At 35.3% G+C, this 25,120-nt stretch overlaps 1 protein-coding gene across 1 annotated transcript; it reads left to right on the plus strand.

Annotated features, from left to right (window-relative positions):
• Nucleotides 1-68: 68 nt before the first annotated feature.
• Nucleotides 69-24,346, plus strand: LOC136806860 (cyclic GMP-AMP phosphodiesterase SMPDL3A-like). The gene is made up of 9 exons (XM_067063430.1): nucleotides 69-221; nucleotides 3,264-3,556; nucleotides 3,741-3,880; nucleotides 4,527-4,652; nucleotides 5,854-6,039; nucleotides 6,747-6,918; nucleotides 9,180-9,274; nucleotides 19,092-19,316; nucleotides 24,019-24,346. The coding sequence occupies exons 1-9, from the start codon at nucleotides 156-158 to the stop codon at nucleotides 24,279-24,281; spliced, it is 1,566 nt and encodes a 521-aa protein (XP_066919531.1). The 5' UTR covers nucleotides 69-155; the 3' UTR covers nucleotides 24,282-24,346.
• Nucleotides 24,347-25,120: the final 774 nt, after the last annotated feature.

The raw sequence follows: 25,120 nt of genomic DNA on the forward strand, positions 1-25,120 counted from the left end.
TACGTCATTTTTAACCAATCAAACATCGCGAAATGGCAAATGAAAATAGAAAATGGTAGCCTCAATAGTGACCAAGAAAAAAAGCGCCAAATTTGGTCTACCACGTGCCTCCACATGGCAACAAAATTTTCAATTTTTAAAGAACTTTTCAGCATATGTCTGTTTATTTTGTTGACAGCATGGAAGACAGTGACGATAGCAGCAACTCACCATTAGTGATAGTATGTATTTACTCTTTTAAACTTATTTTTATTATTTTAATAATAGTTTTTTATTTTGCTGCTCCCTCTGGTCTGCCTGTCAGCAGTAGCCGCACTTAGGCAAAAATAGGTACGGGGACGTGCCGCTGGTTAGGGTACCTTTTTCAGTGTTGCAGAATTACTGACAGGGTATCTAAAATTGCAAAATCCTGATCTGACAGGGGCGCAATTTCATGATGTGTGTCTGACAGGGTCTGTTTTTGCCGTTTTTGCATGTAGAGTTCTTTTTGCAAATCGTTTTGACGCGGCAGTGAGCAGACCCCTGCGAGGGGCAAACAGATTTTACTAGATGTTGCAAGACTTTATTGTAGATTTTGATTCAGATTTTTCATTTCAACTGTTATGTTTTGTTTCTTCCCATATCGTTGAGACATTCTCCACTGTAGGCTTAGAACAGAACAATACTCTGAACTCTTCTGTATTAGTCTCATTGACATCCTCTCGTCCTCTTTGTAAAAGCATCGTTTTAAAGCTTATACTTTCAAAATAGTCCTTTAAAACCTAGACTTCATCAGTTCTGATTTTGAGACCCTTACCGTTTACCGTAGGATCACATAAGATTCCGATTCCTGCTATATATAACATTCCACTTGCCACTTGAAAACAGATGATAGTTAGTTCCGACTAGTTGAAAACAATGAAACAAGTTGGCCGATTATAAAAATAATCAAATCATTACTTCTTTTTTGCGTTTTATGATTTGCCAGCTTGGATTAATTCACTTTTTTCTGCCAGTATGTCCGGGAAAACTAGCGGAATGATCCCGGAAAAGCACCAGTAATGCTAGAGCGGGAATCGGAATCTTATGTGATCCTACGGTAATCCTGGAAACGGATATCTGAAATTTATCTACGTTCATTATTACGTTTTTTGAAACTTTAGCGTGTTCTATTTGTTCTTGTACATCTATAATCTTTTTTATTATTTTTACTGTCTTACTATTTATTACTATTCATTATTGTATAACTATTTATTATTGTATAATATTCTTCTTCCTTTTTATACTTTTTTATTTTTATAAACAAGTTTTTGTTAAATATTTGCGATGTTAGCTTTTTTAGGCTTATGCAAATAAATGGATAGAAATAGAAATAGAAATAATATTGTATGACCTTTCTAGCTTTGAAACACATTTTGTGGAAGTAGAGAGTGATGATTTTGAATAATATTAAAGATATGTTTACTTTGTAATTTCATAACTCTCCTCGTCGATTCTTTTGGTCGGTTTTCCAGGTATTGAGGTTTAATGTTTATGCAATGCTGTAGTTTTTTAGCCTGGAAATGTTGAAAATATGTTATACTTTACGAAAAACGCGAAAAACGTGTATAAAGAGTAGGTTTTTAACATAGAATCTGACAGGGTAGGTTTTTCAGGATAGAATCTGACAGGGTATAGGTTTTTACAGTAGAATCTGACAGGGTAGGTTTTTCATCGAATTTTTCTTCTGACAGGGTCTATTTTTCATCAAATTTAATTTCTGACAGAATCGACTTTTGAAACTCCAGCGGCACGTCCCCGTCGGTCGTCAAGGTCAGTGCCCCCGGGAGTTCACCCAATGACAAACCATTGGTATGACAGTTAGTCACACTAGCTGACTAGTATCTCACTGAAATACGTTTGATTTATGTAGCCAAAAAATCTGCCACTGACTCCTTCCAGTCTTTCTTGCCATACTTGTTGAGGAGAGAACCAGATATACACCTCTATACACCCCTTCTCATAGCATTATGAAGTATCACAATTATAAAATTTTTGTTGTGAAAATGTTAACTTAATCTTTTCAAAAATTGCAATCGAACCAATTGAATGTAATTGACATGCGATCGAGCAAGTGTGATTTGTTAGACCTTTTTTTAAAGAGGCAGCCATGTTGAATAATTATGTACTCCAGGATAAAAACAATGATACAGCCATGCATGATTTTTAAAATATGCATGATACAGTAATTATGCATGGCTGTATCATTGTTTTTATGCTGGAGTACATAATTATTCAACAGGGCTGCCTCTTTAAATAAAAAAGTCTATTGTCGAAAGCATCGTATCTCAATCGAACGGCTGATTCCTGGGTAATATTCAATTGTGTTCAATTGAGAATCAATTAGTGCGACTATGATAATGTTTGATAAGATTGATTGCAATTAAATCAGCCCACTCCATTGGAGCTTTAGGGCTTTAGCGTGGGCAGCCACCAATACGCCAGTCTGGAAAAGAGGGAAATGTTTCGCCGGAGCTGCGCCAACTTAACTGGGAAAAGTTGAAGGCGGCAAATCTCAAACCTCAAATCTACGCCGGAGATATCTGGTGCACAAGCCGCAATTTCCAGACTGGCCAATACGCCATTGGAAAATCAGATAAGAGCAAGCATGTAAGTACAGCACAAGACGAGATTGATATGCGAGCCAATGTTATTGAGTAAATTGAACGTAATTGAAGCAATTGAACAGCAAATCCTGGGTATTATTCAATTACGATTCGATTACATTCGGCAATCGAATAGCAGCAGATAGCATTAGATTGTGCTCGATTGTGTTCAATTGATTCGGAGTTCAATTGACACCAACTGGATTTATAGAGAATTTCCAAAATCGTTACATAAAAAGTAATTGCTTTCTCAGCTTTGCTTGATAAGACTGCTTACTGTATATCCTAACACCAAACAACTACAAAAACCACTATGACACCACATCCGCCCCTTTCTTCCCGCCCAATGCTCTTTCTCTCCTTCTAATATAAATAATGTAACTTTGAACTTTGGAATTTATGGGTTGGATCAGTTCAATTAATTGGGTCTTGAATAGTTTGGCATATATTCACGTTGTATTGGATGATTCAGTCAAAGAGAGACATGCAACTGTCAAAAGTTTATATTTATATTTAGTACCTATGGAAAATCTTTAACAATTGCACATAGCATACTATTGCAAGGGTGTTTGCTCTTGTCTGCTAGTAGAAATACATTAACCTTTTTTCTTTTTTCAAACAACATTTTCACTTTTTCAGTCAACAGATAACTATGAAGGAGGAATTTCCAAATCAAGAACCTGCTGTTTATGCTCCAAGAAAAGCTGTGTCATCATAAACGTTGTGCTTGTTATTCTGTGTATTTGTCTAATATCAGCGACTACATACCTTGGAATTCAATCAACAAAAACATCATCAAGAAAATCTCGAACTACTTTGGAAGCAGGGTTAAAATTTTACCAAGTGTCAGATACCCATTTAGACATTTATTACAATGAAAAAGTTAATGGTTTGAATTGGCAGATGTGCAGAGCAATAAAACGAAAAAATGGGTACATTTGTTTGGTTGTATCTATCATGTGTACTTGTACCTTTTCCATTGTTTTGTGTCTTTGTTCAATTGTTTTTGTTTCATATTTTTAGTGTATGGCAACAAGAATGTTTAAAATGAGGGGTCCTGCTCTTTGCAGGTTTTATTTGGCTTCATTTGAATAAGATTCTCCTAACTTGTTTTAGGTATAAAGTCAATTACACAGAAGGGGCAGCTCCTTATGGCAGGATAAAATGTGATTCACCATACAAATTGTTACAATCATCAGCAGATTTTATTGGAAACCTGAATAGAGACACTAAAGCTGAATTTGTCATTTTGTCAGGTAGGTCACCAGGTTTCTCAAGATTTTTTGGTAAAAGTTATTTCAACAAAAAAAGGAAAATGTTTTGAAGATTGATGTCAAAAAATTGTCTCATGGTTCATTCATATCAATAAGAATGAATTACAAATGATACCCATCAACCTGAGAAGCCTTCAGTGCAATATTGGTTGTCATCACTAATATAATCCTTTTTGGACCTACATCAGAGGTCCGTTAAATTAATCTTTGATTGTTCGTTGGTCTGTCTGACGTTAGTCTGCTATCTTACAGTAAGGGAAGAAAATTTGGCAGATTTGTCTGAAATCCGCCAAATTAAGTTCTTGACAAATTTGATTTTTTTCTTTTTATGTTCTTACCAAAATTAGCTTTGTCACTGATCAACCAAATTGAATTTCCTACAAAAAAACTTTTTCAGCCATCCGCCAAATTAAATTTCCACCAAAATTTCTTCCCTTAAAAAGGTAACAGCTTTTCTGGTGAGTCATCACTTTGTGGGCAAATTTGGGCCGAAAAGTGCCTAAAAGCAGCATGTAGCTTGTTTTTCCTTTTTCTTCGATCTATTTTTATATATTTAAATCCTAATAAAAACTAATGTAATTTGAACCATGACATAGTACATCATAATGACTTAATATTAACTTTTCAGGTGATCAATCAGCTCATGCTTACTCTAGTTTTGAAGTGGATGCATACAAAAGCATAGTATGGTCAATTGTCAACAGCACAAGAATCTTCTATGAAGCTACTGGTTTGCCAATCATTTTCAGCATTGGTATGAGATAAATTTAGTAATTACACGTTTTTATAAAAGAACATCTAATTTTTTTATGCTTTCAGATGTTCTTAACTTTTTGAGTTTTAAGCATAAAAATGTTCTTAAAATGTTCTGAAATTCACCATTGTATGTGCTTTCTTGTGCAATTTCCAGAAAAATTTGCCGTTCTAGCATCCATAAAGCCTTAAGATGTAAACAACTTGATCTTAATATTTTTTGCCATCGAAGCCTTATGTTATAGTTTTTTCATACAAAATAACGTGTAATGACTTAAAAGTAACAATTCCATAAACAAAAGAGTGTTCAAAAGTGTTTAGAAAAAGAATAACTAGCAGAGAGTTATATCTGTGATAATTTGAATAAGTAATTTGATGCCTTTACACTCAAATTAGAAATGTGACAGATCTACGTATCTATGTATCTATGTCGGGCGTACGGTATTTCGGAATTGCGGAAATCAACCCTTTTTTCTTCGGAATATTGGAAATCGGGGAAAATTTCTTCGGTACTTCAGAATTCTGAAATTCTTTTGGTATCGGAAATCCATGAATTTTTGCTTCGAAATTTGGGTATTATAAAGTTTTTATCTCCCTTTTTCGGAATTCATACATGAAAATAATCAAAATTTGATCGGAAATTAGTCAAAACAAGGAAAATACCCAAAAAATTGGCAAGTATTTTTTTACGAAATTTCGGAAATTTTGGCTAAATTATTCGTTATTTCGTAAATCACAAACCCTGTATGCCCCCCCCCCTACAATCAGCACGGAAATATATTGGCAATTTTGGGATTTTAAAGTTTTTTAGAATTTAAAAGTCGAAGCAGGTCGAACCGAGAATGGCAGTTTCAGTATCTCCACTTTCCTTAATCGGATTTTTTGATTTGGAAGGGGTTAAGTGGCTCCCAGACTATAATTTCAGCCTTATTGGAACATTTTTAAGTCTAATGTTAAAACTCTGAGTTAAAACTCTTCTTCTGAATTGTACTTCAAAGCACTTAACAATCACTTGCGGTTTTAAAGTTTTGAGAGAATTCCCCTTTTTTGCGAAATATTTCGGCGCTGATTGTAGATTTGATATTTCATTGTGTTGGTTAAAAAAAATTAGAACTATCTGTATTCAATTTATTTTTTTTCAATTCTCGCAAAGCCTAAAATAGAATTTGGTGTTTTGAAGGACATTGTGATCTCCTTTATAGGGAATAATGATTTACCCGTCCATTATAATCCACCAACAGAAAATCCTGACTTGTTCTATGGAGATTTGGTAAATGAACTGCGGAAATACATCTTCCCAAAAGCAACAGTTATGTCAGAACTGAACAGTCCTAAAGATTTTAATGAAACATTTTTACAAGGTGGCTACTATGTTGCCCATGTGTCAGGTAGGTGATTTTCATACTGTTTTTGGTGGATTTTTAAAATAGTCAAGGGTGAGTATTACATATAGCATGTCCAAAAGGCCATAAATTTGGCGTAGATGTAGATTTCAGGAATTGCTGTTGTTTTTTTTGGGAAATTAGGGAAAAACTGCTTAATAAAGTCCCCCATATTAAAGTAATTATTATACTAAAACCAGGCTTTTTAGAACAATTTAATTTGATAGCTGGAAATTATTTTCAAAAATAAATAAATTGGGGGGGGGTCCTAATAACATTCGAAAATTAATAACCGGGTGAACGTTTATTCGAGACCTTAGAGTACAGTGAAGTCTCCATAATCTCCATTTCAAAAAATAAATAAATTGGGGGAGGGTGCTAATAACTTTCGAAAATTAATAACCTGGGGAACGTTTATTCGAGACCTTCGAGTACAGTGGAGTCTCCATAACTCGAACCTGCAAGGGGAACACGTATTTGTTAGAGTTATGGAAATTGGTCTTCAGGTGCTTGTTTACTGAAGGGACTAGAGAACTTGTTCGAAACAAAGAGAAATACGAGATATAGAAGTTCGAGTTATGGAAATTCAACTGTAAATGCATTTACAAATTTACAAATACATTTATGAAGGTGTTTGCTTATCTAGTGAATTTAAGTATAGTATAATTTTGAAGAGAATAATTTTGCATAAGTTCCTTTTTCTCTCTATTTAGAGTTGGTTCAAATTATCACATTAAACACCAATTATTGGAATACAAAGTGCTTCAAAAATAATCCAAATATTACATATATTGGAGATATGCAAATAAAGTGGCTGGAAAATAGTCTCAATAATGCTTCGAAGTCAAACAAGAGAGTTATTGTGACTGGTCACATCCCTCCAGGGTAATTATGCCTTGTAGATATACTGCTCTTTTGTCATATTTTATTATTTTCTTCTACAAATTTTATATCATCACATATCACGGTTTTCTTGGTTCCCAGGAGGGGTACTTCGGCAAAAATGGGTGCTGGGTATGTGCGTACCTTAAGGGTCAGGTTTTTCGCTTTTCAAAGTCTCTCTAAAAATCAGAAATTTTCAGTCTCTCTAAGGGTCGGAAAATTCACGATATTTAGGAAATTGTAAAAAAGTTTCTCTTAGGGTGGGTAAGTGGGAGAAAATTTTTTTGGACCTACCTTAAGGTAGTCCTTCAAATTAACCCTGTCCGTCCGTCCGTTCGTTTGTCTGTTGCCAGCTTTTCTCGGGATCGGCTCATTAGTTTTTTCTAGTTTTTTGCACAATGATGCAAAATGGCAATGACCAAAATATGACGGAGCCCGACTTTCGAAAAAAAAAATTTTCCGGGCGAAAATGGCGGAAATATGCCGGAAAAATTGGTTTTTCAGCATTTTCTCGAGATTTCATCATTAATTTTTTCTGGTTTTTTGCTCAAAGATGCCCAAAACATGACCTAGTCCGATTTTTGAGAAAAAATTTTCCCCGGCGGGAATGGCTGAAATATGCCGGAAATCGCCGTTTTTCTAGATTTTCATTGGACTTTTTCCTTATAATTGGTTGTTTTTTCATTCAAAAACATTATTAATAGCAATGCCCACCATCAAGCATGTTTCAATTTTCAATAAAATTGAATTTTGAACCCGGAACTATTTTAAAAGTCGCCGGAACAACCTATTTTCGCCGGAAAGACAGTATTCCTTGAATTTCTTGAGCTTTACTTTATGTTTTTTTATGAAATTTTGCACACTGATGCAATATGACAATACCTAAAATGTGACGGAGCCCTATTTTCGAAAAACATTTTTTTTCCAGCCGAAAATGCCGGAAATATGTCGGAAAAACCGTTTTTTAACATTTTCTCGAATTTTCATTTTTAGTTTTTTGTGATTTTTTTCCGGTTGAAAATGCCGGAAATCGCCGTTTTTGCAGATTTTCATCGGATTTTTTCCTTATATTTCTATGTTTTTCACACAACAACATTATTGATAACAATGCTCACCATCAAGCATGATTCAATTGTAAATAAAACTGATTTTTGCAACCAGAACCTATTTATTTTTTCCCTACAACCCTTCCCTCTCCCCCCCCCCATCAGCAATCAAGGATGAATTTATTGCGTTAAGTGTATTTTCGCTAAACGCTATATTTTCTGACTGATCTTTTTCATTTTTCTTTTCGCATTGCTATCTAACTTTCATCATCAGGATGAATGGTCCATTCAGCATGTTGCTTGTTTAAATTCTCTCTAAGAGTCACCTCTTCAGCAAAACTCAGTCTCTCTAAGGGTCAGGGTTTGGAGGTCCGGCACGCACATACCCAGCATCCCTCAACCCTAGTAGCCCACCCCCATCGGGTCTTGGTTGAACTGGAATATTTCTACTTCACTGCCTTAAGAGGATAAAATTTCGCGAATCAAAGGCCTATATAAACTAATTTACCCGTCTTGCAATGCAGGGATTAAGTAGTTAATTCCGTTCTTATGGCTGAAATAATTTCGTGTGGACTAATTTTCGCGAATCAAAGGCCTTCAAAATTTTCGCTTGGACGCGAAAATGGCCAAAATTCGCGAAAACCGCGAAAATTAATCCACACGAAAATTGATCCGCTTAAGGTATTACAAGCTAATGAAAAGGGATAAAAGGCTTTACCAGATCTGATTTATGTTAGTTGTGCAAGGATTTCAGTGAGACACTAAACCCAATGAAGAATAGTTAGAGTCTTAGAGAGAGGAATCCTAAACAATTTCCAGGCAAGAAAAAGGAGTACATGAAGCACCTGGAAGCACTGTTCTTTGATTTGTTTTCTTCCTTCATTTATTTTTAAGAATCTGGCAGTGAATGTTACTTTTAAGCGTTCGACGTTAAAAATCAAGTGCTACCCACAACTAAGAAACCTAAGAAATTACTCCTACTTTCCAACTTTACTTGAATAACTAAATTTATTTTGAAGAGCCTGTGACCATGTTCGCACGTAACGGTTCTGTTTCGCTCCGATACTAAATGAAGCCATTCTACTGGTTAGAAGTGACGTAAAGCTTAAATGTAACCAATAGAATGGCTTCATTTCATTTCGGAGCGAAACATAACGGCAGCGTGTGAACGTGATCGGCTTCAACAAATAAAATATTCCCTTTTTTCACATTTTCAAGTGTTTCAACGTATGGAAATGAAGGGAGTTATTGGCTGAAGAATTACACAACGAAATACATCCAACTTGTTTCCAACTACTCTGACATCATCATAGGTATACTATTATTTCAGAGTACCTATTTCGTTATCATAATTTTGTACTTATATAGTTTGAATGAATTGTCGAGTTTTATAGTTGGGGGCCAAGCCTGGGGCCCCGTGACATCTTTTTTACGACGTAGCAATTTTTAGTCTATTCCAAAGAACAGTATTATTTTTGAGAGGGAAGACGTGGATTAGGCCCGGGAAAACTTTTTATGACCAGGCAAAACTGCAAGGGAAAATGTGGAGTAGAAAATAACTGATTTTCAAAAGTCAAAATAAACGAAAATGATCAGTACCAGTAATTGGAGTTTTTCCCAACTTTGTTTTCGAAAGGGAATAAGTAGGACGGAATTCCCACACATCTAAACATAAACAAAATCAAAAACTCTCGAACTAACAATATTATTGTATTGATTTGTCAACATATGGATTCAACGAAAGATTTGCAATGCAAAGTCTTCAATTCAATGCTATAGATATTCACTAAGCTTCGCACAGGACATTTACAGTGTACAGAAACACCTGGAAACACCCCTGTCTCTGTACCCCGATTGAGTACCGAAAAATTCAATGGGTGCAAGTCAAAACTTTAAAGCCCTCTCGGTCGGGACTAGCCAGTGCCTTACCACAAACCAATTTTTTTCTTTGTTTTTAACAGACGTTAAATCGCGATAAAAAAGCGGTTTTCGTCTAACAGGCTAGGTCGGGACAACTATCATATAATATTTTTCCACTGGGGTAAAAAAGATTTCTTGTTCTTTCATCGTATTTTCACTTTTCTGTGTTATCACTGGGGTGAGAGAGACCATCTGAATTTCCACTGGCGACACTGGGGCTGACTGGGGTGACCGTTTTCTTAACTGGGGTGAAAAAATGAGGGCTTTGTTGAGTAATCTTTTCACTGGGGCGGGCCCTGATGGGGCACAGACACATGGATGTACAAAAGGGTCCACAGAAGGGTCCAGAAAACTGTAAAATACTTTGTGTTTGTGGAAAAAGTTATTATGTGATAAATTGTCGTGACCTGTACAAGGAAATAGTAGGATGTAAATCTGAGTATATAGGGCATCTCGAGTTTCAGTTGTTTGTTAGTATTTTCAATTTTCTTATTGGACCTAACCCGGTGGGGTGGAGGTCCTATAAATTAACCTGTGTTCGTCCGTACGTTTGTCTGTTACCAACTTTTCTCAGGATTGAATCATAGGAATCTTTTGGTTTTTGGTACAAAGGTGCAAATTGGTGGGTGGCCAAAATGTGACGGAGCCCGATTTTCGAAAAATTTGGGCCAAAAAACGGCTAAAAAACGGGTTTAAAAATTGGATCATTAATTTTTTCTGACTTTTTGCATGAAAATAGGGTACCATCATAGGTAAAAGATGGCTCAAGCAGATTTTTTTGGCTCAAAAAAACGCATGTTTATCTATAAGAATCAGTATTTTTTCTAAACAAAGGAAATGTCACCTTAAAGTGCGATGGTTTGAGTTTTCTAGAAACACTTATTATTTTTCTGGCTGAAAAACGAATCTTTATCTATATAAGAATCACTATTTACTAGCAAGTAGCTGTCGCTATGAATGCCCCGCCGATAGCAGATATTAGCCCAGAGGAACTTAGCCATGAAGAGAGCAAGGGAATCATAATCAGACTATAAAATGGTGAAATGAGTCTTCATAAAAAGTGCTCAATGTTACTAGAGCTGTTTAAAGTTAAGAAACACGAGCCGATGCGGTTACAAATTTCTCAGTAAGATCCATACATACCGAAAGTGTCAATCCAAAAAAACACTACACTTTCTGATGCAAATTGAACTAAATTAAAACCATTACAGGTTTCGCAACATGTTAAGAACTAGAATGATATCAAAGTTGATTTTCTTCAATCACCAGATAAAAATCACTTTTGAAAACCCTAACATAAGAATGTGTACTGTGAAACTGAAAGTGCTTCCCTTCCATAAAGAATACATAATGCAGATTAAAGGTGAATGTGAATTCCAAAATGAAATTGAATAGAATTTCAGTCATTTGATTTGAAATTTAAAGAGTAAGTAACTTTGGACTGGTGGCATACTGTAGATATAATTTATTTGTATCAAAGGTTACTGAAAATTATCTGAAAAACTTTAACAATCTTTATACGTGTTTCTGCAAAAAGTTTTCAGTTAAAATAAAATTTCTTCATGGTTACTAAAGATATGAATTTAATAGTTGCTCTCAAAATTGGCAGTTGAATCAGATACTTTTAATAAAGGTATTAATTTCCAGTGATTAAAAATTTCCCGGATTTCACAGCCTTTGTTCTTATCTACGAAAGACAATAAAATAAAATCCTAAGAAAATCTGAAAAAGGGCCTTCAGCGAAAGTTAGTCACCATGAAAATATTAAGACATCATCTAATCCGCCACTGTACACAATTTCTTCTATTGCTGTGTAATCCACTTCCACTTCCCTGGCAAGCAAGAAAGCAGAGATTCTTCAACGAAATGACTGTTAATACATAAAAATACCAAAACTTATTTTATCACTTTTTGAAAATAACTTAACGTGGGAAAACACGAAAATAATCCTTATTGCGAAAAGCTTAAATTTTGTGGATAGTGGATGCCCAACCGTGAGTATAAATTAATGGTTGAATGAATTATTACGAAGAATTAATCTAGGTGAATTGCTGAAGAATTGATAAATTTAAATAATACAAATTAGGGCCTAATTAATTAATCCTGTATTAATTAATTCTGCATTAATTTGTCCTCGCATAAATTCATACTCTTAAGGTAATTTCTACGAAATATAAATTGATCTAATTAAAGTAGTGCCAGACTTTGTATTTCAACAAGTGTGTTTGTTTCACTCCCATAAAAACAGATTCATCTTGTCTTCAATCCATATGTTTTGAAAATAAAGGCCATGGGAATTTCAGATACTGTGTCCTGTTGTAACAACCGTCAACATGGTTAAAAACTTTTCACTTCACAGGTAGGTACAACATTTGTGTTTGTATTTTATTGGACGTCTGGTTCTAAAAAGTCAAAAAGTTTGTTCAGTTTAGATTTGAGCAAAGTATGCTCCTGCGTTCAACATCAATACGGTACAGCGTGCCATGGTGGTATTAGTAGAGAGAGTGTTCGAGTCTGTTCATAATATGAGGCTGAAAATCTTCGGCGTACATACATATCGAAGTACCGTTCTGGCACAGTGACATAAACAGCATTTTCAAAGTTTGCTTAAGCTTCAATACAATATTGACGTAAAGAATTATTCACAAAATAGCATCAAATACTCCATAATCCATCGTTTTTCGGCTTTTGTTCCGCTTCTGTTTACATCTTTCTGCTCGCTGCCCCCCATGCTCAACCATTTTTTGCTGTAACACTGTGCTTCTGTGACGAAGGGAATTTAGATATTTTTCCAATTAATACTACGTTTTCTAACAAGTGTAAATAACATCAGTAAATTAGTAACTCTGGCGTGTGATTTACGATAGTTCTCTTTCAAGTCCTTCTCCTTCAAATTCTCCTTTCGAGTCCTTTTCCTTTGAGCTCTTCTTTCGAAGTCCTCTTCATTCGAGCTCTTCCTTCCAAGTCCTTTTCCTTCGAATTCTCCTTTTCAAGTCCTTCTCCTTCAAGTTCTCCTTTTCAAGTCCTTCTCCTTCAAGTTCTCCTTTTCAAGTCCTTCTCCTTTCGAGCTCTGCTTTCCAAGTCTTCTTCCTTCGAGCTCTCCCTTCCAAGTCCTTGATTTCTTTCCTTTACTCGCTCATATTTGCTCGCCCTATTCAGGGGTCTGGGCTCGAGGGTCTGAGCTCCACTCTATTGATTTCTATTCATCTTTCAGTTCATTAATATCGTGTTGGCTTAGTCCCAGTCTCTGTTTGCATTATTCATCAATGATTAGTTTACTAGCTTCACATCTCCGACGTTCGACAAGTGACGTCCTCGTCACTTCAAAAAAAAAATTGGGATCGTGGTTTCGCTTACTTCTTTCTTTCAGGAATCATTAACTTTTTAATGCTTTTGCTTTTGTGCTGATGTTTTGGTGCAATTAAGTGCTCAATTGTGGTTGTTTACTTATCGAGTTTTCAAAACTGTTTCAAAGGGTTTATTCTTCTCTGGATTTTAGTTAGTACATTGATATGACTCCACATCCTCATTGTTTGACAGTGACGTTCTCACTGGACTGCATTTCAAGTTTTCATCTTTGCAGGTCTTCAAGTTGTTTTCATTGTTGATGTCGGTTCTTTATATATCAAATTTTACGTATAGTTAACAATTTTCTAATGCTGAAATATTTTATCTGAAAACAACTAAATTACAAATTATCGTCTGATTCATAAATATTACATAAACTCATCTCTTAAAAATTTCATAAAATCAATAAACTATTTGTTCAATTTCAGTTTCTCTTTTAACATTTCAGTCTTTAGGTAATTGTTAGTTTCATTCGGTAAACATATCTGCATTCTATTCGACATCTCGGAATTTATTCAAAAATTTCTCTGCGCTAATTTTTGTCTTGGTTGTAGTCGGTTAACTGTCCTTCTCAATGTACGCAATTTTGACTCGATGTAACTTTTTTTTTTTTGGTTTGGTGCTCTGTGCAGTTCTTTAAATATTCGTGTTTCATTAAATATCAACTTTATCAAGCATGGTTAAGTATTGAGTACTCAACACAATGAACGAAGTTTATTTTTGTTTCTGGGATAAATTTGTTGTTTTTCAGAAATTCTTTTCTTGTACTCGTAGATTTTTCGGTTGTGCCATTGGTTTTTCTGGTCGTATATTTTATCATCGTTGAGAATTCTTTCACTGATTTTTGGTTGCTGCTGGTTTTTCACTTGGTATTGTATTGTAAGATTTATCAACGATATGATATTCATAATCAGGATGTACAACGTTGGTAAAATCATTTTCAGTAGCAGACTCAGTTGTATCTTGTTTCTGCTTCGATTTATCTGGTATTTTCGGCATTTCAGTTGAAACCTCATACATTCTGTCGACTGTTTTGTGGATATTTGAACACTCTCATATGATTTCGGAATATTATTGGACGGGTGTTCAATATTCTTGGACGGCTCTTGAACACTACAACATGGATTTTTAATACTCTCGGTTGGCTTCTTCATAATATCGGACGGTTTTTCGATAATATCGGTCGGTTTTTCAACAACTTCGGACGGCTCTTTGACAATTTCGGACGGCTTTTTAACAATCTCGGACGGCTTTTTGACAATTTCGGATGACTTTTTAACAATCTCGGACGGCTTTTTGACAATTTCGGATGACTTTTTAACAATCTCGGACGGCTTTTTGACAATCTCGGACGGCTTTTTGACAATTTCGGACGGCTTTTTCACAATTTCGGATGACTTTTTAACAATCTCGGATGACTTTTTGACAATCTTGGATGACTTTTTGACACTCTCGGACGGCTTTTTAACAATCTTAGACGGCTTTACAATATTCTCGGACTGGGTTATTCTGTAAGACTTTTCAATATTCTTGGACAGTTTTTTCTCAATTTCTGACAAATGCTGTGAATTATATGGTGGCTGATGGATAACCTTGGAGGGGGTTTGAATAATTCTAGATGAATGTTGAATCATTTCTTGCGATTTCTTTAGCGGAAGATGGCATATCTTTGGAGACAGGTTTGTAATCTTTGACAACGGGTGAAGTTTCGACGGTTCATAAACAATTTCGCTTGGTGAATGAAACTTCGGTGGTTGTTGATATGTTATACGTGGTCGTTGAATAATTTTTGGTGGTCGGTAATGAACTCTCGGTGGTGAGTGAACTTCGATAATGATAGGTGGCGGTTGAAGCTTTGGTGGTTGTATAAATGTCTTACGCGGTTGGCGAATAATTGTCGGTGGTCGGTAGATAATATTTGGTTGTGGGTAAATTTTTGAGGATTCTCGAGGTTTCTGGTCTCTAACCAGCGTTTGCATTGAAGTGTAGCGGCGTCCATCTAAGGAGATTCTTCTATTTTGTTGAGGAGGTCTGTTCCGTTGTCGCTTGAGATTCTTGATTTTGGCTTGCATTCTTTCGATCTTTCTCATTCCGTCTGTTGATGATGCAAATTTTGGTCGGTCAAGCGTATTGATTGTTTGAGGCATTATCATTCGTACCTTTTGTTCGATCATCTCGAATACTTGTTCATCGAGATCTCTTTCATCAGCGTACTCATTTAATGACACTCGTCTTGGCGTTGCACTGGAAGATTGGATAGTACACGCGTCAGCTGCTAATTTGTCGATCTTTTCGTTCAGCTCTTTGAGCAGTTTGGTGGAGTTCACATTGTAATTCGGCTTGATCGCGTTCTCTAATCTGATGTAAGCCACTGCTTCACTGAAGGTTTTGAATCTCTTTAAAATGATTGATATTCGTAAATCCTCATTCAGTCCGGCGATGAGTGAATCCAATTTCTGCTCATTGCTGTAATTTAATTGCTACACTAGCTCTTCGAGTTTTTCAAGGTAGACATCTAGTGATGAACATTCCTCTTGTTTGAGTTTGACTAGTTCAGCTTTCTTTAACATTCTGATATCGGACGACCAGAAGTAGTTCAGCAACATCTCTTTTATCAGCTCGTATGAAGGCTTCACGTCTGCTGGTAGCATTCTGTAATAGTGCATCGCGTGACCTTGTAAGCCACAATGTTAGAAAAAATGCAAATTTTTGCTCGAAAATGTTGATCTTTTTTGCTCTAAAAGAGTTTAAAATTGCACTGAAAAAATGCACTGTAAGGGTATGAATTTCACCGATTTTTTTCTGCACTGTAAGGGTGTGATTCTAAAAGCCAATTTTTTCGCCGCATATACCGTCAGTTGGTAAACTCACTGCCCCTGAGATTTCTAGCCATATGTTCTTTTTATTTGAATCTTTATTTGATTTCTATTTACGTCATCAAATAACTCAAACAATACACATCAATTTTTTTGAAAAATAGAAGTCGCCAAAATTCTGCAAAATACATAGCTATTCGGTAATTTTCTCGGAAGCGATATCAGAGCCCGATTCGCATCCCCTATATCAAAACTAATTTGGGGATGCATGCAGCCCATTGTTTATTAAGCTTTGCATTTTTCTGATAGTGGATTGTTTTTATAAAGAAAAGCGTTTAATAGCTTTTTTATTTCTTTTTCAAAAATCTTTTTCAATAGTGTTGATAGTTTCTTCCAATAGATATGCTTTGATTTTTCTTTATTTTTTTTGTATTTTGTCCAGTTATGTCTCATGTGTTTCATCGTTTCAATGTTCATTGATTAGTTTGATAACCAGGTAGGTCCATAAAAGTATCACTTGTTTTATATCTGTTTATATGTGTTGGTGTACTTTCATTGTTAAATGAAAGTGAAAGTAAACAGTATATTTCTACACAATGTCACAAAGTTGCATAGGAATGGTGTTTTTGATATTTCCACCCAAAAATGGGGGTGGTACCTGAATTTTTTTCCTGGAAAACAGTTACCACCCTGGTGCAGTAAATGTAGAAACCCCTGGTGCCTAAATTTTTTTTTCTGAAAACAGTTACTTCCCTGGTGTAGTAACTGCAATAGGTGGTGATTCTAGAGAAAAAAAAATTTTAAAAAGACACTTACCACACATTATATCTTGCTTGTAGTAAATGCGTGCCGCCTGTTTTAATGAAAAATTTTTTCCCATGCATTTTTTGGATCTACCCCGGTGGAGGTTCTATAGATTAACCGTTGTCCGTTCGTTCGTTCGTTCGTTCGTTATGAGCTTTTCTCGAGATTTGCTCGTTAGTTTTTTCTGATTTTTTGCACAATGATGCAAAATGGCAATGCCGAAAATGTGACGGAGCCCGGTTTTCGGAAAACAAGTTTTTGGGTAAATTTCAGCCAAAAAAGGGCTAAAAAAGTGTTTTTTGGACTTTGTGGAATATTTTATCATTATTTTTTTCTGATTTTTTGCATGAAAGTAGGGAAGCATCATAGGTAAAAGATGGCTCAAGTAGATTTTCGCAAAAATAAATTTCAGCTCAAAAACGCATCTTTATCTATAAGAATCACTATTTAAATAAGCATACATACATGTTCTTAGCCAGATTACTCTATTTTTTTATTTTTCTATATTTTGATTTCTTAGCCAAATTACGCTCTATTTTTTGAAGAAATAGATATTTTTTACTCATGAAGGCTTAATTTTGAAGAATATTTGTGTTTAGACATAAACTTTTGGCTGCTAGACGTGTTTTTACAGAAACAATGGCTAAAGTCGATATTTTTTTATAAGCACATTACCAATTGCTTAGTTATTACTATTAGCTTTTCTCGAGATTGGCTCGTTCATTCTTTATGATTTTTTGCTCTATCTTACAATTCCTGCATTACTAAAAATTGACAAAAAAGAACGACAAATTTCATAAAAAACGACAAAAAAGAATGACAAATTTCATACTAATTTAAATTTTTATCCATAAGAATCACTATTTATAAGCATACATTAATGTTTTTTAGCCAAATTTCTCAATTGTTTTATTAGATTGGTGTTCTTTTGCACGTGAAGGCTTAATCTGAAGAATGTTAGTGTTTACCACTGACCTTTATATACCCTGGACCAAGCTTCTCAATGCCAGCCAAGCAAAATCTTTGATCGGAGTTTTTTGAAAAGTGGTACCCTAATGGCGGCACTACTCGATAGCGCTGTAAATACATCGAGAGCGCTAGGTCTACTTTTCCTCAAATTCTTTTGATGATGTAGCGGCGTTAGACGTCAATTTTTAACATTGCAATGGCTTCTCCTCGGGTACCAATTCCAAAAAAACTCCAATCAAAGATGGCAGATATTGCTTGGTCCAGGGTTATATAAAGGTCAGTGGTGTTTACACATGAAGTGTTGGCTGCTCGACGTGTTTTTATAGAGAAATAGGCCAAATTCGATATTTTTTAATAATCAAATTACCAATTACTAACATAGTTGTTAGCTTTTCTCGAGATTGGCTCATTCATTATTTATGATTTTTTGCACAAAGGTGCTTAACTATAAAACCTAAATTTTTTGATGAGATAGATATTTTTTCCTTTCTATCCCCTCCCTTAAAACCACCCCAATGGGCACGGGGACAATCAATGATGAAAACAAACGACTAATTTTAATAAATCGTCACTATTTGTGTTCCGAATGATTGTTTTAACGGTCACGCTCAAGTAGATATCAACTATACATGTGTTAAATGCATAACCAGGTAGGTCCATAAAAGTATCACTTGTTGCTCGAAATCTCATGCTCTTTCAGATATGGTATCAATCATTTTCGTTTATTTTGAATTTTGAAAATCAGTTATCTTCCTACCCCTCATTTTCGCTTGCAGTTTTGCCTATGGCGTCACTATTATGGTCATAAAAAGTTTTCCCTCTCAAAAATATACTGTTCTTTGGAATAGACTAAAAATGGCTAGGTCGTAAAAAAGATGTCACGGGACCCCAGGCTTGGCCCCCTACACGTTGTTTTTTTATAAGGAACACGTTTATAAGGAACTCGAGGCTGAAAATGGTCCAAAAAATAAAGGAAGTTTTAAGGAATCCAATTTTTTCGAATCCAAACTTAGCAGCTATGTAAATAAGGAACTCGATAAGGAATTTTTAGGCTGAAATTCTCTGTAAAAATAAGGAACTCCAGACTCAGAGCAAAGTTTAGGTTCCTTATAAAAAAAAACGTGTACTATGATAAGCTTCGTGAATACATTCTGGACAATCGTTTGTGATTAGCATATGGGGTGTTTTTTCTCCAAGCTTGCGCATTATTAAGTCACAACCTATGATTACCCCTATTTATAATTATAATTAAATTCTATATTTTGTTTTTCAGGACAGCTTTACGGACACGCGCATAAAGACAAGATCAAAATTCAAAACGTTCACGATTCTTTCTATCCAAATACACAACTTTCAATACCAAAGGCTTTTCTTTTGATGTCTCCAAGCATCACGCCTATTGAAGAAAATAATGCTGCCTTTCGTATGTTTACTTTGAGTAAAGATCTTGAGCTGTCTGATTATACACAATATTATATGGATTTTACACTTGCTAATGGTAAGACATTTGAGAAATTCTTTTTGGCCCAGCGATAGCATATGGGCCTTTCATTAGCCCTTTGCTGTTACGCTAGGGTCTCCCCTGTGTTCGCGCATCACACGGGTTTTATGGTTTACAGGCTAAAAGCTTCCATATATTCAACATGAACCCGACTGGATGTATTCGTGTTTAAATGAATTATATAATATGTTATATTATACTACGGTGTTTGCAAATTGTATATTATACTACTGCATTATACATTATGTTGTTCTATTATTATTCTGTTATTATGTAATGTTAGATATAATACAGTCAGGAGTACATTCAACATGAACCCGACTGAATGTATTTGACTGGAAAGGATAACGAAAAGATAAGACAGGAATTCCAATTTAATTCCAAGGAAGTTAATCAAAAGATGGCTGATGCCTGCATCCAAAAAACAACAAACTTACGTTGAAGCTTGGTTTCTTCATTCATGCCAACATTACACAACTATTTGATTCATATTAAGATTTGCTCGAGTATTAAGTGAGCAATCAATAACTAAGTATAACTAACAACTTTCTTACCAGAAAAACAAGACAAATCAATATGAAATGGTTGGTGACTGGAAATAAGATTTCCAAAAAGTCAATGGTGTTGAATCATGCTGGCGGATGATTATGATCTTCATGCAAGTTTTTACTACCATTGTTTACATTGATGTTATTCACCAGACCCCCGCGCTCGATAGGATCAATCATCGGAACGGCTCGATGACGGATCGATATGTGATCGATGGATTACTTATCGATCCGGATAGGAGATCGATAGAGGATCGATACTCAAGATTTTTTTAAGCTTATGATTAGTTATCGATCTATCATCGATCTTATCGACCCTATCGACTCTTTCTAAAAATCGAGCTCTAATATTAATCGATCTTTCTCGCTATCGATTACCTATCGATTACCTATCGACACCTATCGATTACCTATCGACACCTATCGACACCTATCGATTACCTATCGACACCTCTATCGATCCAATCAAAATATCGACCGTTTTTTTAAATTGATTAATCAATCCATATTGATCTAATGACGTCAAACCGGATTTACTTATCGGTACTTATCTGGCACCCGATGTACTTTCGACACGCTAAGAAAGCTCTGGGAAAAGGTCGGGGAAACTTTCAACATCTGCTTGAAGGTTTAGATTACGGAATTTCGCCTGAGCCCTAAGCTCATTAATTAAATTAAATAAGCTTATTCGAGGATTTACGGGCTCGATGCATAATCGATGCATAATCGATTTATAATCGATGCATACTCGATTTATAATCGATGCATACTCGATTAACGATCGATGACGAATCGATGACGAATCGATTAACGATCGATGACGAATCGATTAACGATCGATGACGAATCGATTAACGATCGATGACGAATCGATTAACGATCGATGACGAATCGATTAACGATCGATGACGAATCGATTAACGATCGATGACGAATCGATATACTCGATTGAAATACTAGCTCGATAATGGATCAACGAAGGATCGATACTCAAGACTTTTTAATGGCTGAATCTTCCATCGATCTCCTATCCGGATCGATAAGTAATCCATCGATCACATATCGATCCGTCATCGAGCCGTTCCGATGATCGATCCTATCGAGCGCGGGGGTCTGGTATTCAACATTATTGTGCCTGAAACACCGTGAAACTTAGTGAAACTTATTGAACTTTTATATGAGTATGACAATCTGATTATCATATCAGCTTTGGGTAGAATTTTATCACAGATGTATATATGTATTGTATGAAATACTTATTGATATACAGTTAAACAAAATTGATATATGGCAAAAACAAAACAGAGCAAACGTTGGATTGGTCAGGTCACGCTACAAAAGTCAAACTTTCGAGTCAATATCATCATCATCCAATCAAACAGAATGGACAATCAAATTGAATTGCAAATTTCCTGAAGAAACTCTATTATACTGTAGATTTGATTGCACTTTTGGTATCATTTGAAGGTCTAAAGGTCCAGGCAAATGGAATGCTTAAAAACGACCAAAGATATTTGAGATGTGTGACCTTCCATGTAGCGATTTGTTCGGTTACCGATAACTTTACAAATTTTACAGCTAACAGTCATTGTTTACCAATATCTAGATTGGTTTAGGCCACAATTTCAAATAACTTGTGTTTGTCGTCCAACCGACTGATAATTTCTCTTAATTTTCCAATTATTTTGAGTCAGGAAGTTGCAAAATTGTCTGAATTTTTTTAACTATTCCATCCTTTGCTTCACCTGCCATCCTTACTTCAATCGTACATTTCATTGTTTTATGGGAAAATTCTTTTTCAAAACATAATGGAGATATTCAGGTCGGGAAAAAATTCCGGGCAAATAGCCTATTTGTTGGTGCATGTCGATCTAGGTGGGTGTCTTCTCCCCTGAATATTTTTTTCTTGAGAAGTTGTTCTTCAAATTAGTTTTCAACGTTGGCACGGTTCAAATTTTTTCATCTATGGCTCAAAATTTTGGTAATTTCTCATAAAAATGTTAATTTCATTAAAAAGCGCCAGTTTATTTTTTCATGAATCCTATTAGAAGTTTTGTGATGCATTTTTTTGCTTCCGAGTCAAGTAACCGATATAGTGCAATGGCAGCATTAATCTTTGATACGCATTTCGGTGGGATGCTAATGCGACTAACTGTTTGTGGGAAATCTTTTGACTACCTTTGCTTTAATACAGTATACTATTAATTGAAATCTTAAACAAAATTAGAATGCCATACTGTTTTTGTGAATTTTGTCCAAATTGTCAACATTGAAATTTCTCAGTAAATATGAGATCATCGTCTAATAAATGTTGGCTATTTTCAACAATTAAAACAATATGATTAAGACTTAATGAAAAATTAAAGGATTGTTTATTATGGTGCGTTTTGTAACTTTAATTAAATTTTTATAATTTTTTGAAGCGTAGTTTATGCAGCTGTATATATGTAGTACTATTTTTTTTTAATTGTCGGTTACCTATGAGTTCCCTTGTTAAAGATCTACTATGAGATTTAAACTCCAAACACCCTCATACAAATAATTATCTCTTCAAAGGAAAAACATTATTTTAGTTTATTTCCCTGTGTATACCAACCTAGCGAAATAATTGAACCCCTTTTATAAGTGCCTAATCAATTAGTTCAAATTTTAAACCTCTATATAAAAGGTAGTTGTAACAGGAAAAATAGTACAAAAAGCGTCCAATATCAGATTCAGACATAAAGAAAATGTACCTCGCAATTACGTAAATTAAACACAGTCAGATAAAAAATTTACACGCGTATTTCGCATAAGCGTAAGACAATCGCTGGGCCTTCACGCCGCTAAGGCGTCTTGTTGTTGATTCTGTTCCCCAGCATAAGAGACGCAGGCTCGGATACAGAGGGAGGCTCTAACCAATGAAGGAGAGTGTACTTTATTATCATATTACCTTATATGGAAACTAATTACTCTCCATGAATAAGATAGCCTACCTCCTGTATCCGACCCTGAGACGCGTCTCCTTTCTTTATCATAAAAGTAATATTATTATCAACATGAAAAATATAAGCAATACAAATACAAATACAAGACCGCGTTCAAAAAAGGGGTCTGGTAAGCGAGAGATCATATTTTGTACTTACTTTTGTATCTTATCCCAAAATTTACTCAGGAATGTTTTCTCTCAAAAGTTGTCAAAACAGGGGGGGGTCTATAAGGAGCACGAATCCGTTAGTTGATGCCAGCAGCCTAAAGAATGTTTTGATATTTTAATGAACATTCGAATCATTTTTGAAGAGTCGAATGTTTTGATGTTGATTTCACCAAAATACAGGAAGTGACAAAAAAACAAAGAAGCGACACAAATGGAGTAGTCTGGAGATCCATACTCTCCATTCAAACTCACACAACATAAGCAAATATCCCATTAGAAGCTACTCATTGAGAGTATGGTATTTTTGACCCAGTTTGAATTTGTTTACATTTGGTTTGAATTTCGTACGAAAATGCCTCTAGATGACGAAATTTTTCCCTGACGAAAAAAAACCCCGACTAAATTAAATTCCGACATTTTTTTCCCCGATAAGGTATTCGTTTTAACTAAATGTTATACTTCGAAATCACACGAACAGAGTAGACGGGTCTCCCAGCTACAAATGGAGAGGGAAAAGTTTGTTGATATTTTTCAAGTTGACAATATACCAGTATCACACTTTCACTCGTACAATATTGGATATATTTTTCTCGTTCAGAATTTTCTTTAGGCAAGACCAATTTGATTAGTTGTTTTACGGGCCCGACCGACCCTGAAATTCCAAAAATAAAAATAAAAATAAAATTGATTTTGGCAGTACATTTTTATTTTCATTGCTTTACAGGCTGACAAATTTTCAAAAATTTTGTTGTTTTTTCAAGGTTTCGAGAATTTCATGTTAAATTTTTCAATAATTTATCCATGAATTCGAGCTTTTGTGTCTTTTTATTTTCTATTTCGAACTTTTGTCAAGAGGAAGTATTTTTTGCTGCCTTTTTAGAAGATTTATACTAGGTAAAATTCTACTTTTATTTTTATTTTTTCGCCGACCGGCCCTCTGTTTGGGGTGGCTTGGCCCGTAAAACAACAAATTAAATTGGCATCGCCTTATAACATATATTTATATAACTTTCAGCACATGGTGAAGCTTTATGGGAAAAAGAATATACATTTTCCGAGTGTTATGGTGCAAGAATTTCAATGAAGGCGATACAAGGTATTGTTCAAAATCTTGTTACTTTCAAAAACTCAACTTGGGTACGATACATGACGCATATGAAATCTAATTATGGTGGTATCTTGACAGAGAACATTTTCAAGGAATATTGCAGTGCTCAACATGTAACTTTGGATGCTTATTTGGATTGTGTGAAATATTACGAGAATCAAGGATTGTAAAATGGAGTAAATGTAGACTACGTCATATCTTCCTCTTTTTCGAACGTAAAACTCGCACTGAAGGCCGGTCTCCACTTGCGCGCGCTGCAATCGCACTTTTTGGCTTCAATCCTTTTTGCTTGGAGAAAGGATTACGTCATAAAAATGAAGTGCGCTTGTAAAAAAAGTTGAACACATTTCAACTTTTTTCAACCGTTACGTCAGATCGTGCTAATGGAATTGATTCATTTTTCTTTTGACCAATAGCGTGGAAGCTTTGATAGATAAAGTACAGCGTGCGTAAGTGGAGACGGGGTGGAGACCGGCCTTGAGGTTTAAGTGAAACAATAGAGAGTTTCGAAACCCAAGCCAATCAGATGTGTTTTAAACATTCTTTTATTTGAAATCTCTATTGACAAACATCTAGTTGTATATTATGCTTTTAAACCTATTAATAAGCAATTCCCGGTGGGGGTTACTAGTGGCCGCCTATAGCAGTGCCTATAGACCAAGAGTAAGGCCTGTGTGTGTAGACTAGAGTAAACAAGAAGCCCGTTGGGCGTGAAGGCCCAGCAAAAGCGAAAAGTAACGTGTTGAAAACGAGCGGGCAAAACAGCAAATGTATGACCCCGTTGACATGGATCAAAGTGAAGACAGCAAGAAATGTTTTCAAAATCACCACGGTACTTCTCATTGGTTAGACGCTTGAAATTTTATTGAATGATGCCCTACTAACCGGGCCTACAGGCGCAGGTTCACCCGGTTTAACACAAGTCGACAAGTTTCAAAAATCGTCAATTTTTTAGTACCCATTTTTTACCATTACAGTTTTGCCGGTAACGTCAGTCTTGGGCCAATAA

This window comes from Clytia hemisphaerica, unplaced genomic scaffold (genome assembly GCF_902728285.1).
Source record: "Clytia hemisphaerica strain Z4C2 unplaced genomic scaffold, Clytia hemisphaerica genome assembly, whole genome shotgun sequence".
Taxonomy (NCBI): Eukaryota; Metazoa; Cnidaria; class Hydrozoa; order Leptothecata; family Clytiidae; genus Clytia; species Clytia hemisphaerica.

Coding starts and splice junctions, on each gene's coding strand:
- LOC136806860 (XM_067063430.1), top strand. CDS start 156: ATGTCTGTTTATTTTGTTGACAGCATGGAAGACAGTGACGATAGCAGC. Junction 3,557..3,740: donor GCAATAAAACGAAAAAATGG/GTACATTTGTTT, acceptor AACTTGTTTTAG/GTATAAAGTCAATTACACAG. Junction 3,881..4,526: donor TGAATTTGTCATTTTGTCAG/GTAGGTCACCAG, acceptor TTAACTTTTCAG/GTGATCAATCAGCTCATGCT.